This window comes from Homalodisca vitripennis, chromosome X (assembly GCF_021130785.1).
Source record: "Homalodisca vitripennis isolate AUS2020 chromosome X, UT_GWSS_2.1, whole genome shotgun sequence".
Taxonomy (NCBI): Eukaryota; Metazoa; Arthropoda; class Insecta; order Hemiptera; family Cicadellidae; genus Homalodisca; species Homalodisca vitripennis.
Window position 1 is genome coordinate 151405452 of NC_060215.1, and position 23313 is coordinate 151428764.

Here is a 23313-nt window from a genome sequence, read left to right on the forward strand (position 1 = left end):
ATTTGCATATAATTAAGTTAAGTACAAGTTGGATGCTAAACATTCTTTCAGCTGCTCAAACAGAAAAGTGTGTTTACTGTTCCAATGAATTTTTAAATAGGCAATGCTGTAACTGAAAACTTGTGAGAATTGAAACAAAAACACCCGTACAGACAGACAAAAAACAATGCATTTAAAAGTAAGTGTTAACAGGAACATTTTTTACTTATATTAGTGTAACTAATAAACTAATTTTTTTACAATATTTCAAAAAAATCTTGTATGAAAACATCTAGATTAGAAATACCGATTTTAAAGATATACCAAGATATAAATACATAGTCTGTCTCAGAGATAAGATTATTTGTGTGAACATTATTTTGTTTGTATTTCTTGGTAAAAACCGCTGTTTAAAAATATTGCGTTGTTGCAGGAATTGTGGAAGAGAGTGTGACAGGAGTCCACAGGCTGTACCAGCTGTCTAAAGCTCAGAAACTCACCGTACCTGCCATGAATGTTAATGATTCCGTGACTAAAACCAAATTCGACAATCTGTACAGTTGTCGGGAGTCTATTATTGACAGGTTAGTTAGTTTGGTTTAGTTATATATTTGTCTTCTTCCTTAATTTTTTTTGTATTTTACTGTCATAGAATTTTATTTTTGAGCATTACACTAAAAATTGCAGTTAGGTGTATAATTTAGTTACTGGAGGCACATACAAGAGAAAAAATACATAGAATGTCACAAGTACATGATTTCTATTAAAAACCAAATAGTGTAAATATTATCGTTTTAGTTCATATAGATAGTTTATTTGAGATTTATGGCTATTTCTTGTTGTGTTACAGCTTGAAGCGGTCAACAGATGTCATGTTTGGTGGCAAACAGGTGGTTTTGTGCGGTTATGGAGAAGTGGGCAAAGGTTGTTGTCAAGCCCTCAAAGGCCTGGGATGTGTTGTTTACGTAACCGAAATTGACCCTATTTGCGGTCTCCAAGCATGGTAAGCATGACATAAATGAAATCATTTAATCGTATTAGTTTGGTTCTTGATTGGAATTGACTGTAATTGCAAAGAAAGATAGTTGTAATCATTATTGTCAACAGTTTCTAGCATCCTGGGACTGCTTGTTGCAGTTCCCCTCCAACCTCTTATATCTTCCCTTTTCCAGCTCCTTTTACCCACTAAACCCTACTATCTCTAGGTTTCCTTCCCCCATCGTATTCTCTTATATCTTTGGTAAGTTATGTTTTGCAATCCTCTTCATACGCCAAAACCACTTCACTTTTTCATTGGTTTTTAACTGGTTCTTTCCCAACTCTCCTACTGAGCAAGGAGAATAAAGAATAAAGAAATGTGGATATTAAATGTTTTTATTCATAATTAAGTACAACTGTGAAACTGAAAAGCTCGGGTTAGTTATGAATACACATTTGAAATAGACTGACCAAGTAACTGCAAGCTGTAACAGAGTTTGCCAGTATTCATAGTTCAAAACGTTTTGCTGTATACCTGCCACTCAAAATCGAAGTTATGCTGGTTAAGACTCTTGTGCTTCCACACTTCAACTATTGTGTCATAGTGACAAACATAATAACTGTTGAGCTGTCGGAAAGGCTTCAGCGAGCGCAAAACTATTGTATCAGATTTATTTTCAATCTTGGACTTATTGAACACGTTTATCCTTATTTCCAATGATTATCATACTCTAACTCTTTTTTATTTAATCAAGTCGGTTCGTGTCCAATAATTTCCTATTTATTAGTAGTTAATATTTTAAGCACATAGTTTATTTTACTGGTTTTCTCAAATTTTACCAGAACTGTAGTCTGCAACTGCAACGCATGTTACTAACCTTACTTCATCTAGTCTGGCTGTTGTCGTCTGCTGGCCACTGTCCCAACGCATCCTGTCCGCAGATCCACAGCCAATACAATCTTTGTTTGTGCATGGCTTGCTATACTATAACGCATGATTCTTATTGAATATAATTATTGTTGCATGTGCATTTGGTTTTCTTTTTTGTACTTATTTGGTGATCCATATTGCATAATACTTGCATGAGTGTTTGTTCTATGAAATTGAAAGGGCTTTTTACAAGATGGCTTCAGTGTACCCTGAGACTGCGTGTCCTTGCTGCCTCAAAATTGTCTTGGACTCTGAGAAAGGAATCCAATGTGATAAGGAGTGTCAACGTTGGTTTCATTCAGTATGCATCGGTATGTCTGATTCAATTTATAATGAATTTGCCACGAATGTTAAGAAAGTATGGTATTGTGATAGAGTTGATTGCTCTGTCAAAGTTGACCAACTGCAAACTATGTCCGCTCATATTTCCGAAATACTAAAAAACATGTCTAAGCTGTCTACCAAAGACGAGATTACTATCGTCAATGACGGCATTGCCGAAATAAAGAACGACTTAAAAGAAATACATAGGAAGCTGAATGAGTTTGAACCTCGGCTAAAATCTACTGAAGATAGATTGGATATAATTGAAGAAAAGATAAATGGCATTGGCGATCGTGAATTCAAAGAAATTATTCCAGAAGATATTATCTCAGAGCTCAACGATCGTACAAGAAGAGCGCGCAACGTGCTGGTGTACAATATCCCTGAGAATAGGAGCACGAACAACCGGGCCAGGATTTCGCATGACAAGTCTCTAATGGTGAAACTGATTCAGGTCGTCTCCCTAGTTATTGGAACTAACGATATAAAGGTGCTGAGACTCGGAAAGCCAAACAAAGATAAACAACGGCCCATTAAGTTGATATTTCATGAAGAAGCTGAGGCACGTAGATTTAATGAATTGTTCTCAAAGGACTTGGTTGCTGAGGCAGATGTAGCTTTCACAGACATAAGTATCTCAAGGGATAGAACACCCCGTGAAAGACAACGTTTGAAAAGTCTTAGAGCGGAGTTGGATGCTCGAGCAGGGAAGGGTGAGAAGAATCTTACCATAAAATACCGAAATGGAGTTCCTGAAATAACAAAAACTCAGTCAAAAAACGATTAAATGGCAATACACCAGCTACTGTTTATTATCAAAACGTAAATGGTCTGAGATCAAAACTGAAGAACCTGATAATGTCTGTCAATCTTAGTTTGTACAAAATAATCATTCTCACTGAAACAAATTTATCATCAGATATCTCTAACTCAGAGTTGGGTCTCTATAATTATGCTGTGTTCAGGAAAGATAGGTCACCTCTTACCAGTGCTAAAGAGTCGGGTGGGGGAGTCATGATAGCTGTACATTCTGATTTCACCTCATTTGAGATTTGTTCTTCTATAATGGATGTAGAGCATGTGTTTGTGTCTACCCGAACCTGCAATCGTGAAATAATATTTGGCGCTGCATATTTACCCCCCAGCTCACCGTCTGACAAGTATTCCCATTTTTGTGATGCAGTCGAGGAAGTGTATATGGTGTCTGATCCTGGCACTTCAATCGTGATAGCAGGAGATTTCAATCAACCATCAGTGAACTGGATAGATACCTCGGCCCTTGCTCCGCCTATAGGAGCCCAATTATTGATCGATATGTCAAACTTTCTTCAGCTATCACAAGTCAACAACGTTTCAAACAGCAGAGGAGTATTTCTCGATCTTGTATTCCCTTCTGATCCGGAACTGCAAGTGTTTCCATCTATTGACCCGTTGATAGTTGAAGAGAGTGCTCACCCAGCCCTCGAATTTATGCTTGCGGGTGACCATACCCCCCAAAACCGCCATACGGCCTATGTACCGAACTTTAATAGATGCAATGTCGCTAGGGTAAACGATTGGATCTCTCAACAGATGTACCCCGCTGAAAATTCTCTCATCGATGCGGAAGTCCTGTTTGTCAAGTTTTGTGGAGATTTGAGGGACGTCATATTACAAAACTGCCCTAACAAGAGAATTGGTCACAGCCCCTTTCCCAGCTGGTTCTCAAAGCAGCTTCGTGAATGTGTTATTAAGAAAAAAATACTTCATTCCCGTTTCAAGTCAACGATGAATTTAGAAGATTATAAAATATTTAGAGAAGCTCGCAATGAGTGTAAGAAATTATCAAGAGAATGTTATTCTTCTTATATATCCAATGTTGAGGCGGGCCTATCAAATAATCCAAGGACTTTTTGGGGCTATGTGCGGAATCTTAGAAGTAATAATTCTACTCAGAATTATCTTAATCTTGGCAATCAAGTGGCTAGGGAACCGCACAAGATCTGTGAACTATTTGCTGATTTATTTTCTTCCATCTACAGAGTGCCCAGTGCTGCAGTTCCTGAATACTCCTTTACCAACAACTTTAATCTTTCGACTGTCCATGTTACAGCCACTGAAGTGGAAGGGATTTTGAGGAGTCTGGATAGTTCTAAGAGCCCAGGTCCAGATATGATTCCCCCGCGTGTTCTCAGGATGTGTGCAGAGGTTCTGGCTCCCCATCTATCGATACACTTCAACAATTTACTAAGCCAGGGAGTGTTTCCTACTAACCTAAAATCGGGATTTCTTGTACCTCTCTACAAATCAGGATCCCGTTCTAATGTGAAAAATTATAGACCAATCGTCATTCAACCAGCTATGGCTAAAATATTTGAGAAATTGGTCTTGGACAGAATGACTTTTACATTTAAGAATCTGATTATCCCTGAACAACACGGATTTCAGCGAGGAAGATCTACTGCGACCAACTTAGTGAAGTTTACTAGTGTTGTTCTTCCTGCATTGTCGAGAGGAAAACAGGTGGATTGTGTTTATCTGGACTTCAGCAAGGCCTTCGACAGAGTTGGACATTCCCATTTGCTGAAAAAACTTGAGGCTTTTGGTGTAACTGGAACCTTACACGCATGGTTTCGAAGCTACCTTGACGGGCGTACTCTTCAGGTCAAGTATGCAGGAGCGCTCTCCAGACAAGTTAATGTTTTGTCTGGTGTTCCCCAGGGATCACATCTGGGACCCTTTTTGTTCTCCATGTTTATCAATGACATTGGTACTACTTTATCGAGCCAATATCTCCTGTTTGCTGATGACGTTAAGATCTTTGCTGAGATATCAAGTATCCAACATCAGCAGGAACTTCAAAGGGATCTACAACGAATTCAAGACTGGTGTCAAGCAAGTGGTATGGACTTAAACACTGATAAATGCAACACTATGTCGTACACCAGAGCTCATGAAATCCTGCAGTTCAATTATACGCTCTATGGTGTCACCCTTCAGAGAGTTACGAGAACCCGTGACCTTGGAGTTCTCCTTACATCAACGCTGGACTTTGGTGAGCACATTCGCAGCATCGTCAGTAAAGCAGTCTCAATCCTAGGGCTTATATGCCGCACCTGTCGTCGTGGTTTCTCTGCTACTGTAGTCGGGACCCTGTATGCTGTTCTGGTCCATCCGGTCCTCGAATTTTCTTCTGTGGTCTGGTCCCCCTACCAGGTTGGACACATCTCAATGCTTGAATCTGTTCAAAAGCGTGTGTTCAGAACTGTTGGTGTGAAGCTTGGTTATCAGTATCTCGATGTCGATTTGGAGACAATGTCTAATTTTCTTCACCTTCCACCGCTGTCAGTTCGCAGAACCTTAATGGACATGGTTTTCCTTTTTAAGATCTTGAATGGGATGATCGAATGTCCAGCCATTCTTCAGGCAATAGACCTTCATATACCTCGTAGTCAAGCACGGAGCTCCCAACTGTTCACCAGACGTCACCATCATACCAACTACCTTTACCACGGTACGATCCCGAGGCTGATGAGAACGGGCAACAGTATGTGTTCTGACGTGGACTTCTTTGATCCGTCTTTTCGTCACTTCAGGAGAAACGTACTGGCAGCTATAACTTCACCAACTGGAGCCTGAAAATCGACAGTGTGTTCTAAGTGATGAGTGCCTGGGTGGTGCCTTTAAAGGGCCACATCGTGCTTTATGCACGAATATTGGCTGTGATAGCAACTTAATAAGGGTCCACATAGTGCTGCGATGTTATAAATTTGCTATCGTTACTGTTATCTATATTTTATTATTTATGTTATTGTTACAATGTATTATATAGTTTAAGTCCATTGTTATTGTCCTAGTTACTTATATTGTTATGTACTGTTATTAATTTATTATTGTATATATTATTGTTGCACGCTGCTTCTAAGTTACTAGTCCTCTTCTGAGCTAATTATTGATATTTTGTAAAATGGTGTATTGCCGTAAATGAAATAAATAAATAAATAAATAAAAGTCAAAGTCCGCTAGCTGCAGATGGGTCAAGGGATCTACGTGCGCAGACTGGTCGTCCACCTGATGGTTGGGTGGGGGAGAGGAGCGTCTTTTCCAAGAACATGCAGCTTTCCCTTATTCTTCGGTATTATCATGACCTAAGAGGCAAGAACTGGAATATTTACTGATTTATTCAGTTTACTCATGGTTGTATCAAATAAAAAGTTGTTGTGATAGTTCAATTTTTTAAATCAATTACAGAATGACCGCATAAGTGAGGTTAATGTTTCATGGAGGCTAGTAGAGCCTTGGACACACGCTCAGATCCCTAGGCCCATCTGTACCTGTCTGACAATTTAACTTCATATTCGACATCAGTGGACGCCCCCACGTCACCTCAGGGTGCTTCTTTACTCGCTATTCCTGTCCATCGTTCATCAGTTTTTAATAGGTCGTTCACTGTTCAAGCTTGCCGTCTCTGGAGTTTGCTCCCTGACAGTATCAAAAATATTTAGGGGGGAGGTCAAGATGGGGTATTATTTATTGCCCGCTTCGGGGCGATGGTCAAGGACTTGTTGCGGGTCATGTAGGAGTGGTGGTTGGTGCTGCCTGTATGTTGCGTGTGGTCAGTTGGTGTGAATGGTTAAATGAGTGAGTTTCTATTTTAAGCATAATAACTTTTCTAATGTAACATTTAAATTGTGTAATAAAACAGTGAATCTTCATATTCACATTATAGTTGAGAGTGTAGTGATTGGCACTGATTCTAGGAATCAGTATCACTGTTATCAGTAGAGTTTGGATATTAGCCACTTCGCCCAGACTCTATAACTCATAATCTAAAGGATATTTTTGTTATCTTAGCTCTAATGCACACACGACCGGTGGTATGATAAACATCTAAATTTCAAGTTCACACTGTGTTGATACATTGTTAACGTTATTAAAATCTTGAAATATTTTTAACTTGCTTTGGAGAGCCAATTTCAGTCAACAGATATAAAACCACAACTGCCAATAATAAAATCAGCTTATACAGGCTACTTGAAGAAGACGTACCATGATTGCCTGTTAATAATCAATAACTATTATGAAAAAGTAGTGATCTATACTGCTTCTTTATCAGTGGTAGCCAGCTTTTTGATAATTTGACACTATTTTCTCAGTTGGAATTATTTTCTTTCTTGAGTATTTCTTAACGGTTCAGTGTTTTTGGTTTAACATATGTTATCTGAAGGTGGCACTCCGTCGCAAGGCCCAAAATATTTCAAGGAATTGATTATGTTAACAGTGTTTTGATGCAGTGAGAACCGGAAACAGTTTAAATGCAGTTTGTGGACTTCAAAATACTGAGAATCAAGATAAGATAATATATTTATTGACCATTAAGAAATTACCAAAATTACAATAGGTCTCGTCAACAATTATAAAAATAATAATCCTACAAACAGATGTGGTACACAGTTCATAAAATCAAAAAAAAAAAGGAAGCAGACAACAAAAATGACAGTGTATAGGCCCCTGGCAGATCCTCATTGTTCAAGTAATATTCTAACATGTTAAACTACAATATAAAATAACAACAAAATCTCAAATAACAATAACCAATATAAAATTTTGAAAATCATTACAAAGTAACAATTTAAATTAACAGGAATATTAGCAAGAATAGAGGCTTTAGATCAAAACAAGTTTGGTAGCAAAGAACAGATAACAAATAACCAAAACCAAATATTAAAATTAGAAATACGCCTATTACATTAAAAAACAATTTCACATTCAAGAAATTCGGTCAATAGAATACATAGGATGTATTTTAATCCAATTAAACAATCTGTCAGAACATCTTATCACATGTACCTTCTAGCAGGCACATTGGTATTATCATTTATAATTTTTAACTGTTGTAATATTTACAGTTGTAATTTTTTTTATAAACTGAAATTGAAACTTCTAAATAAATAGAGAAAATGTAATGTATAGCATTAGTTACTAAATTCATATGTTGTCTACTAACAGTTTTGTTTTAGATTGTCATAGATCTTCATAACTGGCTGAACAAATACAGTAGTAGTTGCCTAACTACCATATTTGCGAACTACTAGTTGAACTGCAAGGATTTTACTGAAATTTTAGACCAACTTTATTGCACTAAACTTGATCTGGTGTACAAATTAGTTCTCTACTATGTAGCTGACTTGGATTGTGTTGCAGCATGGATGGATTTCGGGTCGTGAAACTGAATGAAGTGATTCGAAACGTGGACATTGTAGTGACTGCTACGGGCAACAAGAACGTTGTCACTCGTGAGCACATGGACAAGATGAAGAATGGTTGCGTAGTCTGCAACATGGGACATTCCAACACCGAGATCGATGTAGTAAGTCTGTATTCTTTATAACTGTGTTGATGTACTCTTTCTTTTTTTATTTGAAACTATGGTTGAAGGATAGCCTTCTCCAACATTAAAGCTCTGGTCAAAGATTGGGAAAAGAGGATAAGATACGATAATTGGAGTAGAGCCTCAGGATTAAGACTATCCAAAATGTTTATCTCTCCTTACAATAAAGGACGGGCAGCTCTCTTGGATCAGAGTAAGGAGGATATAAGACTAAATATTAGGAATGTTGACAGGACATGGCCCCCTAAGGAAACATCTTATGAAGTTAGGCCTTAGCCAGACTAAAGAATGTAGACTCTGTGGAGAAGAGGAGGAATAAGCAGAGCACATTGGGTTAGATTGTCCTGCCATCGTAGAAACTCGGAAAAGATACCTGGGAGCATATCTCCTCAGCCCCAAGGATATCAGAGAACAGGAGCCCTCAAATCTGATTGGTTTTTGCAAAAGCCTCAGACTTTGAGGACACAAAATAAAAGTAAGGGAGGCACAAAGGTCCTTTTAGGACTAAGCGCGGGGACAAACTGTCCTTTTCCCTCAGGAAAGAAAAAAAAAATGGTTGAAGAGAGTAATGTTGGCTTGTCTGTGTTTAACTACCGTATAGTCAGCCATATGAATGTGGATCACTACCATTTTTGTGGATAAGACCAGGCATTCTGAAATCCCACAGCATCTATTATATTTATTTCTTATGGCATTTATTTAATTGTTATGGAATAATAAATAATATTATTGGTTCCGATTTATTGTTTCTTTTTATTTCTTATTCAGATAGTAACATCACCATAATAAAATATACATGTTTGTAAACTTTAAAGCATATGTACTTCAATATTAGAATAGATCTATAAACAAGCAGATTTTGTACTTTTGGTTATTATCTAAAAACATTATTCAATGTATGTTATTTTAACCCTTTTAGGACGACCAACATTTTTGTAATTTTTTCTGGTACACAATTTTGAAGTAACTACTTTTTCTTTAGGGTGTACTGAAGTAGATTAAGGTGGATATAGGGAAAATGCAAATAGATTATAAGTACAGTATTAAAAAGATATACATATACTTTTGTTATCCTACTATTCACAGTAAAATTATCTACAACATAATTTTACTTAATAATACTTTGATTGGGTACAAAATTATTGAAAAGTATTTTACTCTGTTTCACTTGTTTTTTTGTTTGTTTACCATTAGTTTACTATTGTTTACTGTTGTAAAAACATTTTTCGGTTTATTACTTTATTTCCTATAAGAGTATAAAATTTGAGGTTGATTGGTTCGAAAATAAGGATAAAAAACACAAGTACACAGCACAATTGTCTGTCTTACAACATAGGAGGAGTGAGGTGATGTGGCATCGGTTATGTGATGACTTATATTAGCACCATGACTTCATAAAATATTTGTAGGAAAGTCATGGAACGTATATTACCATAGATGATCATGATTCTATGACTCTTAGATATCAAAACAAAAGTGGACTACATATAGCCCACATTGTCTTCTTGGGCAACATACTTTGTAGGCTGTAAGAGTTAAAGTAAGAGTCCTAAAAGAGGGAGTTTTAACACCTCAGTTTTCCAAGTGTCGCATGCTTTGTTGTCAAAGCTTTCATGGACAATTGAATCTTTGGAAGTTCTCCTACCATCACTAGCCAGTGGGAGGAGTTCTACAAAAAATGTATGTCATAAATGTCCATTACATACTTACACAAAGTATTTTTTTGATTACAGAATAGCCTCAGAACACCGGATCTTACATGGGAAAAGGTCCGTTCTCAGGTTGATCATGTCATCTGGCCGGATGGCAAGCGGATCATTCTACTAGCAGAAGGTCGGCTAGTCAACTTGAGTTGTTCCAGCTTACCTTCCTTCGTAGTGTCCATCACAGCAGCAACACAGGTCCTTCAGTTATCCTTTACGTTCTATGACATAAATATTCTTTATGCTATAAGTTGTTCGGAGTGAGGATGATTACTCAGGTGTCCAGCGTGCGAGGAGTGCAGGAATTGTACTGAAATTTACTATGTTCAGGAAAAATGAGTGATATGTACAGGAATTTTTAGCAAAATGTGTAAAAAGTTTCAAATAAACAAAGCACGTCTAACATCGATTTTTGTGATCAAGTTTATGGATATTGGCCAGCGATGTCTTCGTGAAAGAGATGGTCACTGGGGGGGGGGAGTTTTTGGGTTGTCATGTAAATTGACAGTTCAATGCCATTCGTCACCAGTGAAAGTGTTGTGACGTCGTGCCAACCCAACAGCTGATCAGTTTAGTCTGTCCATATCTATAGCAGGATGTCTATCTTCCAAGAAAACTGGGAATAGTCGGGACATTTTAACAATATGGAGAAAGTCAGGGGATTTCACGATAGACCGGAAAAATTTATTGATTATTCTTGATCTTGAACAAAGATTTCTGTTTTATGGCATTGTGATAATAACTAGTGAGGTGCTGAAACCAAACTCGAATCTATAAAGTTTCCAGAATAATTCAGGTCCTAAAATCGGTCAATGGAATTTGACAAATCTAGGTAGACTTGCCACTTTAATAATAATCCATTGACCGACAGTATACAAATTACCCATTAAAAAAACGTTTTTGTTGTATTTTGTGTTTGAAAAATCGTAAACAAATAATCTTATTAATGAGTAGGCTGACTTTTTAGAATAGGATTTTGCTTAAATAGGATTTACGTTCTGAGATTGCCACGAATTTGCTGCATATTCCTCAGGATGACAGCTGATGAGCATTATGTAACTTATCAATCGTGGAAATGTGATTTTGTTGTATTTTGTGTTTGAAAAATCGTAAACAAATAATCTTATTAATGAGTAGGCTGACTTTTTAGAATAGGATTTTGCTTAAATAGGATTTACGTTCTGAGATTGCCACGAATTTGCTGCATATTCCTCAGGATGACAGCTGATGAGCATTATGTAACTTATCAATCGTGGAAATGTGATTTTGTTGTATTTTGTGTTTGAAAAATCGTAAACAAATAATCTTATTAATGAGTAGGCTGACTTTTTAGAATAGGATTTTGCTTAAATAGGATTTACGTTCTGAGATTGCCACGAATTTGCTGCATATTCCTCAGGATGACAGCTGATGAGCATTATGTAACTTATCAATCGTGGAAATGTGATTTTGTTGTATTTTGTGTTTGAAAAATCGTAAACAAATAATCTTATTAATGAGTAGGCTGACTTTTTAGAATAGGATTTTGCTTAAATAGGATTTACGTTCTGAGATTGCCACGAATTTGCTGCATATTCCTCAGGATGACAGCTGATGAGCATTATGTAACTTATCAATCGTGGAAATGTGATTTTGTTGTATTTTGTGTTTGAAAAATCGTAAACAAATAATCTTATTAATGAGTAGGCTGACTTTTTAGAATAGGATTTTGCTTAAATAGGATTTACGTTCTGAGATTGCCACGAATTTGCTGCATATTCCTCAGGATGACAGCTGATGAGCATTATGTAACTTATCAATCGTGGAAATGTGATTTTGTTGTATTTTGTGTTTGAAAAATCGTAAACAAATAATCTTATTAATGAGTAGGCTGACTTTTTAGAATAGGATTTTGCTTAAATAGGATTTACGTTCTGAGATTGCCACGAATTTGCTGCATATTCCTCAGGATGACAGCTGATGAGCATTATGTAACTTATCAATCGTGGAAATGTGATTTTGTTGTATTTTGTGTTTGAAAAATCGTAAACAAATAATCTTATTAATGAGTAGGCTGACTTTTTAGAATAGGATTTTGCTTAAATAGGATTTACGTTCTGAGATTGCCACGAATTTGCTGCATATTCCTCAGGATGACAGCTGATGAGCATTATGTAACTTATCAATCGTGGAAATGTGATTTTGTTGTACTTTGTGTATGAATAACCATAGATAGATAACCTAATTATTCTAGTTAAGTAAACCATATTTTGTTTGTATTTATGTACATGTATCGCCTTTCTTGTATAGAAAAGACAAGGAATCTCTTTAAGCCACTGTGCTAGACACCCTGTATAGTCTAGTTTGTGTTGGATAGCAGTCAATAGTTGCCATAATTTGTAATTGGCTTTGAAAGAAATATCATACTTAGTTTCTTTTCCAAGATGTCAGCGTTACGTTACGATTGATGTAACTAGACGTGTCTTCATATGCTAGAGCTAACATTTATGCTTTTTCCTTTCAATAATTGAGAGAGAGCACTCAAAAAGTACAACATAAATAACATTTTTATATTCAGTATATCAATATTCACTTCGGTCACCATCAAAATTAGTTTTTGTTTGGAATTTGTTATCTAATTACAGTAGAACTCCAATTATCCGAACTCCGATTATCCGAACACCAATTATCCAGACTCCAGGTGCTTTGTAAATTTCTGTGCAACATTTCTTTTTACCTCACTACCACAATGACAATATTAAAAATCCCTCTTGATATTGAAAAGAATTCTTGTTATGATTAAACATTGAAAGTGTTTGGTTTTTCAATTCTTTGATTTTATTTACAGGCTCTGGCTCTGATAGAACTATTCAATGCACCCCACGGTCGGTACAAGTCAGATGTTTATCTTCTACCTAAGAAAATGGGTAAGTTCTGACAACATTTCAATTTATTTGGTAGTTTCCACTTATAGTCTTTTTTCTCTAAGGACAAGAAGCTGAGAAATTGGATTTAGTTAAAAGAACCTTTGCACTGCTTCTCGAGTGACAGTATATTTTGTCAAGATCCATGAAGAAGAATTTTGGGCAGGCATTAATCTCAGTCATGGCTCCTTGGAAGAAAGAGAGGCACGCTCTTATGTCTGGATTAGCATCAGCCCTTAACAGTTAGGGAGCCCCACCGACTCCAACAGTCATCTTCCGCAGTAGACTAGACTTAGCGATCTGACCTTGCACCCTAATAGCTAGTGATGTGCTGCTCATGGACATCCTTAAAGTTGCCCAGATTTAAGTGACATGTTGGTTTTTGCTGTACCCAGTGTAGGTTCAACTGGAAATTATACACTTATAACTGGAACCCTCCTGGGGATTCCACTTATAGTTAGAAGTCTCTTCCTCTTTTAATGAACACTCAACAGAATAACATGTTTGGTATAGACAGTAAGCTTATCTGAGGCCGCTATTACAGTAGACTGCTGAGCGAAACAGCCGGTAAAGGTGAGCTGTATCGCTAAATTAAAATGCTAGGACTATGATAGTAAGTGTCACAACCGCTTTATATTACTTTTTTATACAACTCATAATGTGTGTCTACAGTGAGAAGAGATAGATAGGCCTTAGTTGATGAGACTGAATACTATATATGGCAAAAAACAGTTTTGAATTTTAAGGTGTTGATAGTACAGAAACATTCGTAATAAAGTTAGATTGACATTATCTTGTTGCGTGCATTCCACTTTGAAGTGCTTTCCACATTAACTTTTAACTGTTACAATCTTTTTACAAGAAATCTTATTTCATGCCCTCTGTAACAAAACAGATGCTACTCTTAGCTCTGCTGTGGTGGTGAGAAATATGCATATTCATCCAAGCCTTATAGAAAAAACTAATAAGGATTTATACTACACATAATTTGATGAGCTATGTGATTTTTACATCAATTTTACAATTACGAGGCGTATTCGGAAAGTAAGTACTGTTTTCAATAAAAATGTAGTAAAACAAAGTTTTTAAGTAAATTTTATTTTTAGATGAAAGGCATACTTTAAACTATTTTTCTTCATAGTTTCCACCAATGTTCAAACACCTGTCATGGTGGGTAATTCTTTCTGTAGAAACTTCCTGTCCAGTGACGAAAACCACAATTCCACAGCATTTTTCAACTCATCGTCAGGTCCAAAGCACTTGCTGCCGAGTTCACTTTGGACAGGGCCAAATCTGTAATGTACACAAACAGATAAAACTACTCCCAACAAAACTGTCGACTCGAGCCACGTGTTGGGTGTCACGAGCAGTATGGGGCCGATATTGGGGTGGACATTTGTTCCACCTCCATTGAACATTCTAACCCACTATCCCAACATTCCATCACTTATCGCGGCTTCACCGTAAATATCTTTAATCTGACGATAAATTTCAGTCAGTTTCACATTCTTCGTGTTCAAAAAGTCAATTACAGAACGAATTTCACAGTTGGTGGGATTAGTAATTGTCTGAAACTCTATAAATATTCACAACAATCAGAAAATACAAGGTATAGCAATCAAGATGGCATTAGTTGAGAGCGAGTGAAGAAGGAATACACACATACGCGGAACGCCAACCACAGCGCTGCGATGGTGGTACAATGAAATGGTACTTACTTTTTGAATAAGCCTTATATTTTAAAATGTCACAAATATCATGGTTCAAAATGCAAACCACTTTAGGGAAGGCATTTAGTTTGTAGTAATATTCAGTACATTTAGTAGTGTTCTTACAGGGATGAAAAAAAGTATGATTTGTGGTGCTGCTACAACAGTACACAAAGGCACAACTTGAAGCTGTGTTGACATTTGTGTTGCACCGTTGATTTTCCAGCTGCGCCAATGACAGTCCTAGTGTAATAAGATAGTCATATATCAAATGACAGTTCAGGCAACACCGCTCAGAGTCATAATGTAACAGCAGCTTAACAGTCTGAACGGCAAAGTCTGATACTAAAGTGGCAATAATGCAGATTAAGAGAATTACAGACCAGCTACATTTTTAACTGCATTAAAATAAATTGTGCTTTTTTATCAAAAGGACAGTTTTAAAAGCAGAAAATCAGTGTAAATAAGTCATCTTGACTACCTTTTAATTAGTCCAGTTTACACCATATCAAATAATGCTAACACAATAATAATTTTTATATCAAGACAATGAGTTTAATTTGATTTAGAACAAGGTTAAATTGTGTTAACAATATTTTGTCTCGGTGTGAACTGGAAAACTTAAGGTATTCATGACAGCGGCCATGTATCTGCTGAAAAACTAAATATATCAAGATGTTTAAATTAACATTCAACATTTTCTATTTTTTATTCTAATAGTTCATTAGTTTTTTTATTAACGTTTGTTATTGACGATGGAAGATTTGAAAGGATAACAGGATTTCGGACATTTTCTATCGTCAAATGTTTCAAAAGGTATTTTTGTTTGTTAATGACTTCTTACGTGACTCTTTAATCGTAACAAGTACAATTTCTGTAGCAGTTAGCAATGGCAGTGTTAGTGTTTGCCAACATATTGTGTTTGTGTGCAGACGAGTACGTAGCCAGCCTTCATCTGCCAACTTTTGACGCTCACCTCACAGAACTGACGGATGACCAGGCCAAATACATGGGGCTCAACAAAGCCGGCCCCTTCAAGCCTAACTACTACAGGTAACTTGTACACCATTTCTCCAGTGTAATAAAATGTCACATATCATTTCCAAATATTTATTTTAACCCTTTGTGTGCCAAGCACTTTTGAGGGGTTGGTGCTTTCAGTGTCAAGCATTTATGATAGGCCACCTCTCTTAATGACAAACTCTATTTTGCTGTTTTTGTAGTATTCAGCTAAATAATTCATAACTTTAAAAAATTAAAAATGAGATGATATTTCTTTTATTATGTAAGGGGGAAAGTAGGCAATAGCTTGCAATATTTATTTTATTTATAAAAAACGTGTTCAAAGTTTTAAATAAAGAGTAATACAAACAAAAATTATATTTTTTAGTTTATTAAAACTTTGGAATATAAAAATTGTAAATTTTATGACCTTAATTGATATGTATGCATCCTTTTTATTGTTCCTTATGTACATAGGAACAAACGTACCAACTTTCAAAAAAGTAAGTATCTGTATAGCTGAGTTAAACAAAATTTAATGCTCAGTATTTATGTAATATTCCAAAAAATAATTCCCAACTTTTTCAAACAATAACCATAATGGGATAATTTTTGTTTTATTGTGTTACGGGAAAAGTAGGACATGACTTATAATTTCTATTCGAATGATAAAATCTGTTAAAATCTTTAAATTAAATTTTATACAGCAAAATTTTATTTTTTAAAATTTTTTACATGTTGATAAAGAAAAAATTGTATCTTAATACATTTCTATGCAACTTTTCATTGTTCACTATTTAAGTAGGAACAAGTATAATTTACAAAATTTGAAAAAAGTAAGTATCTGTAATACTTAGTATGACTTTTCTTACAAATTAGTGCAAAATATTGAAAATCAGCACTTGCATAAAAGTTGTCTTTCATATTTGGCAAATAGCTGTTATCAGCTGTAATAAATCAAGTCAAGATAGACAATCTGTGTTTGTTTTACTTATTCCGTTTAAAACGAAACTAAGTACAATGGCATATGTCAACATTTAGTAACAGAGTAATAAATATTTGAAAAGACGATGTAGTCGGCCCTCGTCACTTTTCGGAAAAACCCGTGGGCCGTTGGCACTCAAAGGGTTAAATAAGATTTGATTTTGAAAATAATTTTTTCTTGTTTTCTTGTTAGACTGACTCCAAATTTAATAGTGTATTCTCTATAGTTTCAAATAAATATAATTCTTTCGTCTGTTTCAGATATTAAAATAAAGACAGAGCAAGAAGGATTTAAACCAGAAGGAATTATTTTTAGACAGGTTAAGACAGGTTAAGGTTATGGAGACTGGGTACAGAGCTGAGATTGGTGTGTTGTCAGTGTGTAAACTAAGCTGTATAGTGTATGTTGTGAGCTGCCCTCCCAAAGCAATGTTATTTGTTACAAAATTGATGTCTTCCTTCAGCTCGCTGTGTATCCGATGTTGTTCTGGAGGAATGCCACACCCACTCATAATAAATATGCTAAAATTAATACCACACAAAAATTTAAAATAAAACAAGATTGGAAAGTAGCGTATCTTCATTTACAAAACGTTCAGTACAATGTAACGTAACGTATAAATAAACATTTATTTGTTTCTGGTATGATGTATAGAGATATATACATGCACAATTGTGTACAGTCAGTGTGTTGTGAGTCAGGGACTCCCTGAAAATATTTTAGTCACTGATTGTTTATCCATAATACTTCCGGTATTAGAACAATGAAGTTACTGTCAGAACTTTATCTGAATGTTAGTGTGTACTTGATATTGATCTCTTATAAATTAAGTAAGATATGATTTTATATTTATTGATTTCTTATGTTTGATTCTGTACAATGGTGACATTATCTATTTAAATAAGATAAAAATAAAACAAAATGTTACTCTTAAATGACTGAAACTTATTTTATGGTTTTTAATATGTGACTGAAATGTATTGTGATTTAAAATATTTTATTTCAATGAAAGGAAAAATTGAAAAACTTGTTTTGGCATGGGTATTGGGTACCACGCATTTACTACATAAATAGTACAGATGTTAGGGTGGGGTTTAATTCTTGGAAAACATAAATCTTCTAGGATCTAAACCGATCTATGACCTATACACCACCTTTACAAGTAACATGTGAAACTTCTACACACAATGAGTTTATGTGATTTCTTCCTTCAGTTCAGACCAGTGGCCGAATTACAGATAATTTTATTGAATTAATAAATATTGTATCCGGTTTGTACGGTTATTTGTGACCGAAGCTGTTCAGATATCCGATTTCCTGAATGTGAAACGAATTGGTTATTTGAACCCACGAACCAAATCGTACCTGTCTTATGTAACTGGTCAGCTATTTATTTACTGCATACTGGTTCTTCTTACTACTGGTTTATTGCGAGAAATATTAAATAGTTGTTTAAAAGAAACCGTCTATGTTTCTTAAGTAAATATCTAAAAATGTGTGAGTCATGTTTTCGAGCAAGGTTCCACACTGAATGGTAAACTTCCGAAACTTATTTAAAATTGTATCCTTTATTTTGCAGAAATAAACATTACTTGTTAATTAGTAAGAATAAAAAAACTCCCACCAGTAATTTTTTTGTATGGGTGATAGATAAATCATCAGTCTAATTACAGTAGGAAGTATTCATCAATTAAATATAATAATATTATTTGTACTTTTATATATGAATATAATTTCAATTTTTCCTCCCTTTTCTTTAAAAAAATTATCTTCATCAATCAACTTATTTTGTTAGTGAAATGTTGACAAGAAAGACAAACATAACATGCTCTGGAGTGAATGGATATCCATAATTTTTGTAGTAAGGAAATTATAAACTCGCATAGTAAAATATAATAAAACAGTTAAGAATTTTTACAGCTTGGTTTTTAAAACCATTGTATCTAATCTAACAAAAAGATTAGGGAAAACTTTTTTCTTTATCAAAATTGGGATTTTTAGTGCAATTAAAATCAGTCTCTCTCAATTCCATTAGAATAACAGAATTAGGATAAATGAATTGAACCTGCAGGAGTACATATAGAAGTTACTTCAATCCTAGTGTTTCTTTCAATATGGTAAATGTGTATAAGTAAGTACATTATTTAAAGTTATAAAACAGTCAAACCTTTTTTACTATGTAAACTTAACCCTTTGCACTCCGACGTCCGAAATATCGGACATCGTTGTTTTGGCCAAAACCTCGGACGTCCGATATTTCGGACGTTTGGTAAATCCTTTATACTGGCTTTATAAATTATCCAAATGTGGTAAATTTGCGATGTACGCAAGCTGGATAGTTGTTGGATGTAAAAACGTAGTAAACCTTTATACTCTATGGCGGTGATTTTGCAGTTTTACATTGTGTTGTAGAGGTTTGTCAACTTTACCTTTTTTCGTCAGCTGATTTGATCCCAACTTCAACAGCTGATCTCTTCATTGTTTTGTTTAGTCTGATAAGTTATTTCAGTCAATAAGGTCATGTTGACGATCTGAGTGATATTTTTGTCAGTAATATGTCAGATTCAGAATCATCTGACGATGCCAAAAGTGAAAGTGAGGGAGGTATTACGGTACTTTGGTATTATACCGACCACACCCAGACATGAATCGTTATTTGACATTTTGCTTCTACTGATTACTAGATTAGCGTAGAACAATATTTCGTCAATATAAAACAGGAATTGTCTTATCGCAAACCCCTCCCCATCCTCAGACAGAGGTCAAAGTCGAGCGGTCTAGTAAATAACGTGATTGCAGAGTCTTGCCGCCCGTTCAGCTGGTGCGTCACTTTGTTGTACTTCCGTGTTTTACCCCTACATTTCCCCAAACACAAAAATTCAACAAAAACAAATATTACCAAAAAAAAAAAACTAAACTACAGTATTTATTGAAAAAAACACACAAAACTTGTTTTTATTCTTGATCACACTCCGCCACCCAAAATGCGAGTGCCTCCGCCATCCCGCCGAAGCCCGCGCTGATGTCAACGAAAGAAAAACATCCCTCGAGATAGTACCTATCAGTAAAATATCAAATTCTAGAGGAGCGATCAGAAATATAAATTGAATTGTAATGGAAAGGCAATTATGTACCGTGCAAAAAACTCAAATAATCATGTGATGCCGCGCGGTAATCGGGATTCTCGAGAAAGATAAGATAACAGCGACAACAATACCGATCACAATACCTGGAAATGCTTGTTGACTGATGGAATGTTAGTTCTGTTACTCAACTACATCGTTTTATAACGTTCTAAGTTCATTGAAAAAGGTTTAAGCGTTGGGGGCATATAACGGAATCTGACTCCATTGATAATCGTTGTAAGTTTGTAATTTTGTAATTAAAGAGTTGTTTTTTCGTTTTATCATGTTTGTTTCTATAAATTTATATTTTTGTGTTCTTCATACTGGTGTGGTCGGTATAATCCCAAAGTACCGGTATTACGGGCATAAAAAGGTATAAAAAAGTAAATATTCAATCATTTGACAAATAACTCACTATTTGGGGAAATTGTCGGAAATTACAAAACTGACTATAAAATTTTTGTTTATAGAGGTACGTTTATGAAATTTTATGTGCATGTTTACATTTATGTAAGGAACCTAGAATTAATAATAGTATATATATTATCAATGCAATTTTTTTCACTTATAACAGCTAAAAGTTAACTTTTTTAAAAATTTTTGCAAAGTTTTCTTTTTTTATAAGTGAAAAAAGGTATTAAAAATAAGGTAATTACAAATATATACTTTTTTACAATATAGAATTTTATGAGAAATAAAACCAAACCAAAATTATAACTCTATCTGCTAAAATAAAAAAGTTACAAATTTTTAACAAAACCTTTACAAAATTGATAAAAAGGGCTCAGAGGTTTTCGCCAGTACTTTTTCAATAGAGGCCCGAGGTTTTGGTAGTGACCAAAGATTTTACTCTAGAGTGCAAAGGGTTAATGAGTAAATGAACTATTCACATGAAATTAATACGCAGACAGTCTGATTGCAAACGAGAAGTGTCATCCTTTTAACAAGCACATATTTTTTATATGTGGAGTTTATAGGTGAGATGACCAAAGCTTATCTAATCTGTTCAACTTCAGAATCACATAAATTACGTACAGCATTGAACACTTTTACAGTTTGATTTTAGATCGTGTTTTCTAATTTTGACCCAGTAGTGGGTGAGACAGCTGGCGGTTATTTTCCCTTGCTTTCAAATAACACATATTACAGTGTTTAATGCTCTTTTCTTAAGTTTAATGGGATTTAATCGCTTTTAAAAATAGAGCAGGAAGTATTAAAAGTCATTATTAAATGTGTGTAATATAAATTTATCAAATTCTTGTAAGTTTCTACAATTCTACTACATTTAAATTATAATAGCCCACTATACGGATATTTTAAAATTTTCTAAATCGAATTTTACTTGGTAACATAGCAAATGATAAATTGAAACTCAAGTGCAATTATTAGAATGAAGGTTCATAAGATTTTTTTTATTGGATAGGGAGGTGCACATTGATATTAAACAGTAACAGAGTATTACAGGATGTGGGTCTCCATCTTTGCTTTGCTAAACACACTGACAACAGTCTTTTACTGTTTTTTATTCAATATTTAATTTACAAAATGTAGCTAATGGTTCGGCACAGTGGGTGGTATAACCTCAGGGCCTTTGACCTGTTACCTTCTCTCATCTGTAGAGTCATATCTAAATAAATCTGTTTCCTTTTCTTTTATGTGGGTTAGTTTGTGAAAAGGTTTCACAAGGAATGTTTCCTAAGGAATAAGCTGTGGTATAATTCTTTAAAAATATTAAAATTGTAAAATTTAACGTACATTCTTTTAATATGGAGTTGGTTTCGATCTTTAGCCTATTTTGTTATTTGTACATTATGTACAGTTGGAGGAATGCAGCTGAGCTCGTAGGGTCCTAATACCACCCTTTCAACAAATAAACGCTGCCTATGTGGCGGGTTGCGTTTACGTGCTAGCCGCTGAGATGAAGGCGCAACAATCTCTTTAACGACTTTAAACTCACAATTTCGATTTGCAGATTAGTATTGACAAATACATTATTTTTAGAAACACGTTAAACAACACTATAACAACTGAAAAACAAGGATAAGTCCTATTATTGCTGTTATTTGGTATTTTCTTATTATTTAATTCCACAAAAAATCAGCACTGTAACAAAACAGGCTGATTGTAGTGAGTGTGATGAGTTATTTGGGTCAATACGATTCCTGAAAGGAGGGTTTTACCATGAATCACAGGAAATGTTTTTGGGACACGGCGCATAACGCTACCCCCCGCCACCCCTCCCGCCTATCACCACACACTCAGGGTCACACGCGCAGCTAAAGTCTTCGAACTGTACATTGAAAATACTAGTTTAACGTTAAAAAATGATTTTAGGTTCATATATTTAATATGTATATGAGTTCAGTCAATATTATTTAACCAATTGGTATGCTCATTTTTCTGCCTGTGTTCCACTGTTATTTATAAATCAATAGAATTTAGTTTAAAATGTTTTATTTTTAACGTTATGCTTGTAAAACTTTACCAAATAAGTTCAAAAAGGTTTTTATCCTTAGAAGATTAGTTGAGTATTTCGTTAAGGGACAATTTCAAGGTTTCACCACGACACAGGTGTTTGGTTTTAATAGTTTCTGTTCTTATTTTAGGATAAGTTTACCAAAAGGAGACATAATATGTGGAATTTTTATAATAATTGTTTGTTTTCATAGTTATTCTATTACTCTCACAACAGTATAGGTGTGATAAGATATCACTGACCGCCAGAAATAACAATGATTATCAGCTTTTTATTGCAGAATTCCAACATAAAACAATAATATCCATGTGCTTTACAGTGGACTGTCTCTGATACAACGTGCTGAAGGGTTGATTATTTTTAAAACATACAAGGTGTCAAAAAAACATGAGTCAATCTCTTAAAACAGATTCTTGAGGTAAAAATAGTACTTTGTAATATGTATCATATTTTCCAAAAATGCGCCTCTTCAGAGCTAGTGCTTTCCAAATTTTAAAAATCAATGTTTTTTATTGCAGAATTAATTCTCACTTTTCAATTCGTGTAATAGAATAAAATAGGATAATAATGTAGTATAATACGGGAAAAATTGAGAAAAAAAATCATATCTTATATTTTATGAATTTGAATACACCATCAAATTCATAGCCAAGAGAAGACATCTCTTACACTGTTTTCCATGATTATTGTTTCGAGTAAGTCTATTTTGAAAATTACGTGTAGCTGCACTGGCTGTAGGAGTTCAAGTTTGAGGCAAATAGCACAGCTTTCATGTTATCATATTGCCGCCCACTGCTTGGCTCTTGTACTTATGTTTTAGGTGCTAAT

At 34.9% G+C, this 23313-nt stretch overlaps 1 protein-coding gene across 6 annotated transcripts in view; it reads left to right on the top strand.

The window, feature by feature from the left end:
* LOC124370026 (adenosylhomocysteinase-like 1) overlaps window positions 1-17819 on the top strand; it is a 97426-nt gene extending 79607 nt beyond the window's left edge. For all 6 annotated transcript variants that reach the window (XM_046828312.1, XM_046828313.1, XM_046828314.1 and 3 more), the window contains 7 exons: window positions 413-563; window positions 830-982; window positions 8396-8561; window positions 10316-10483; window positions 13113-13191; window positions 15830-15950; window positions 17145-17819. In XM_046828312.1, coding sequence (XP_046684268.1) covers window positions 413-563; window positions 830-982; window positions 8396-8561; window positions 10316-10483; window positions 13113-13191; window positions 15830-15950; window positions 17145-17151 — 845 coding nt within the window. In that variant the 3' untranslated portion in view covers window positions 17152-17819. The remainder of the gene's footprint in view (window positions 1-412; window positions 564-829; window positions 983-8395; window positions 8562-10315; window positions 10484-13112; window positions 13192-15829; window positions 15951-17144) is intronic.
* The last annotated feature ends 5494 nt before the right edge of the window (window positions 17820-23313 follow it).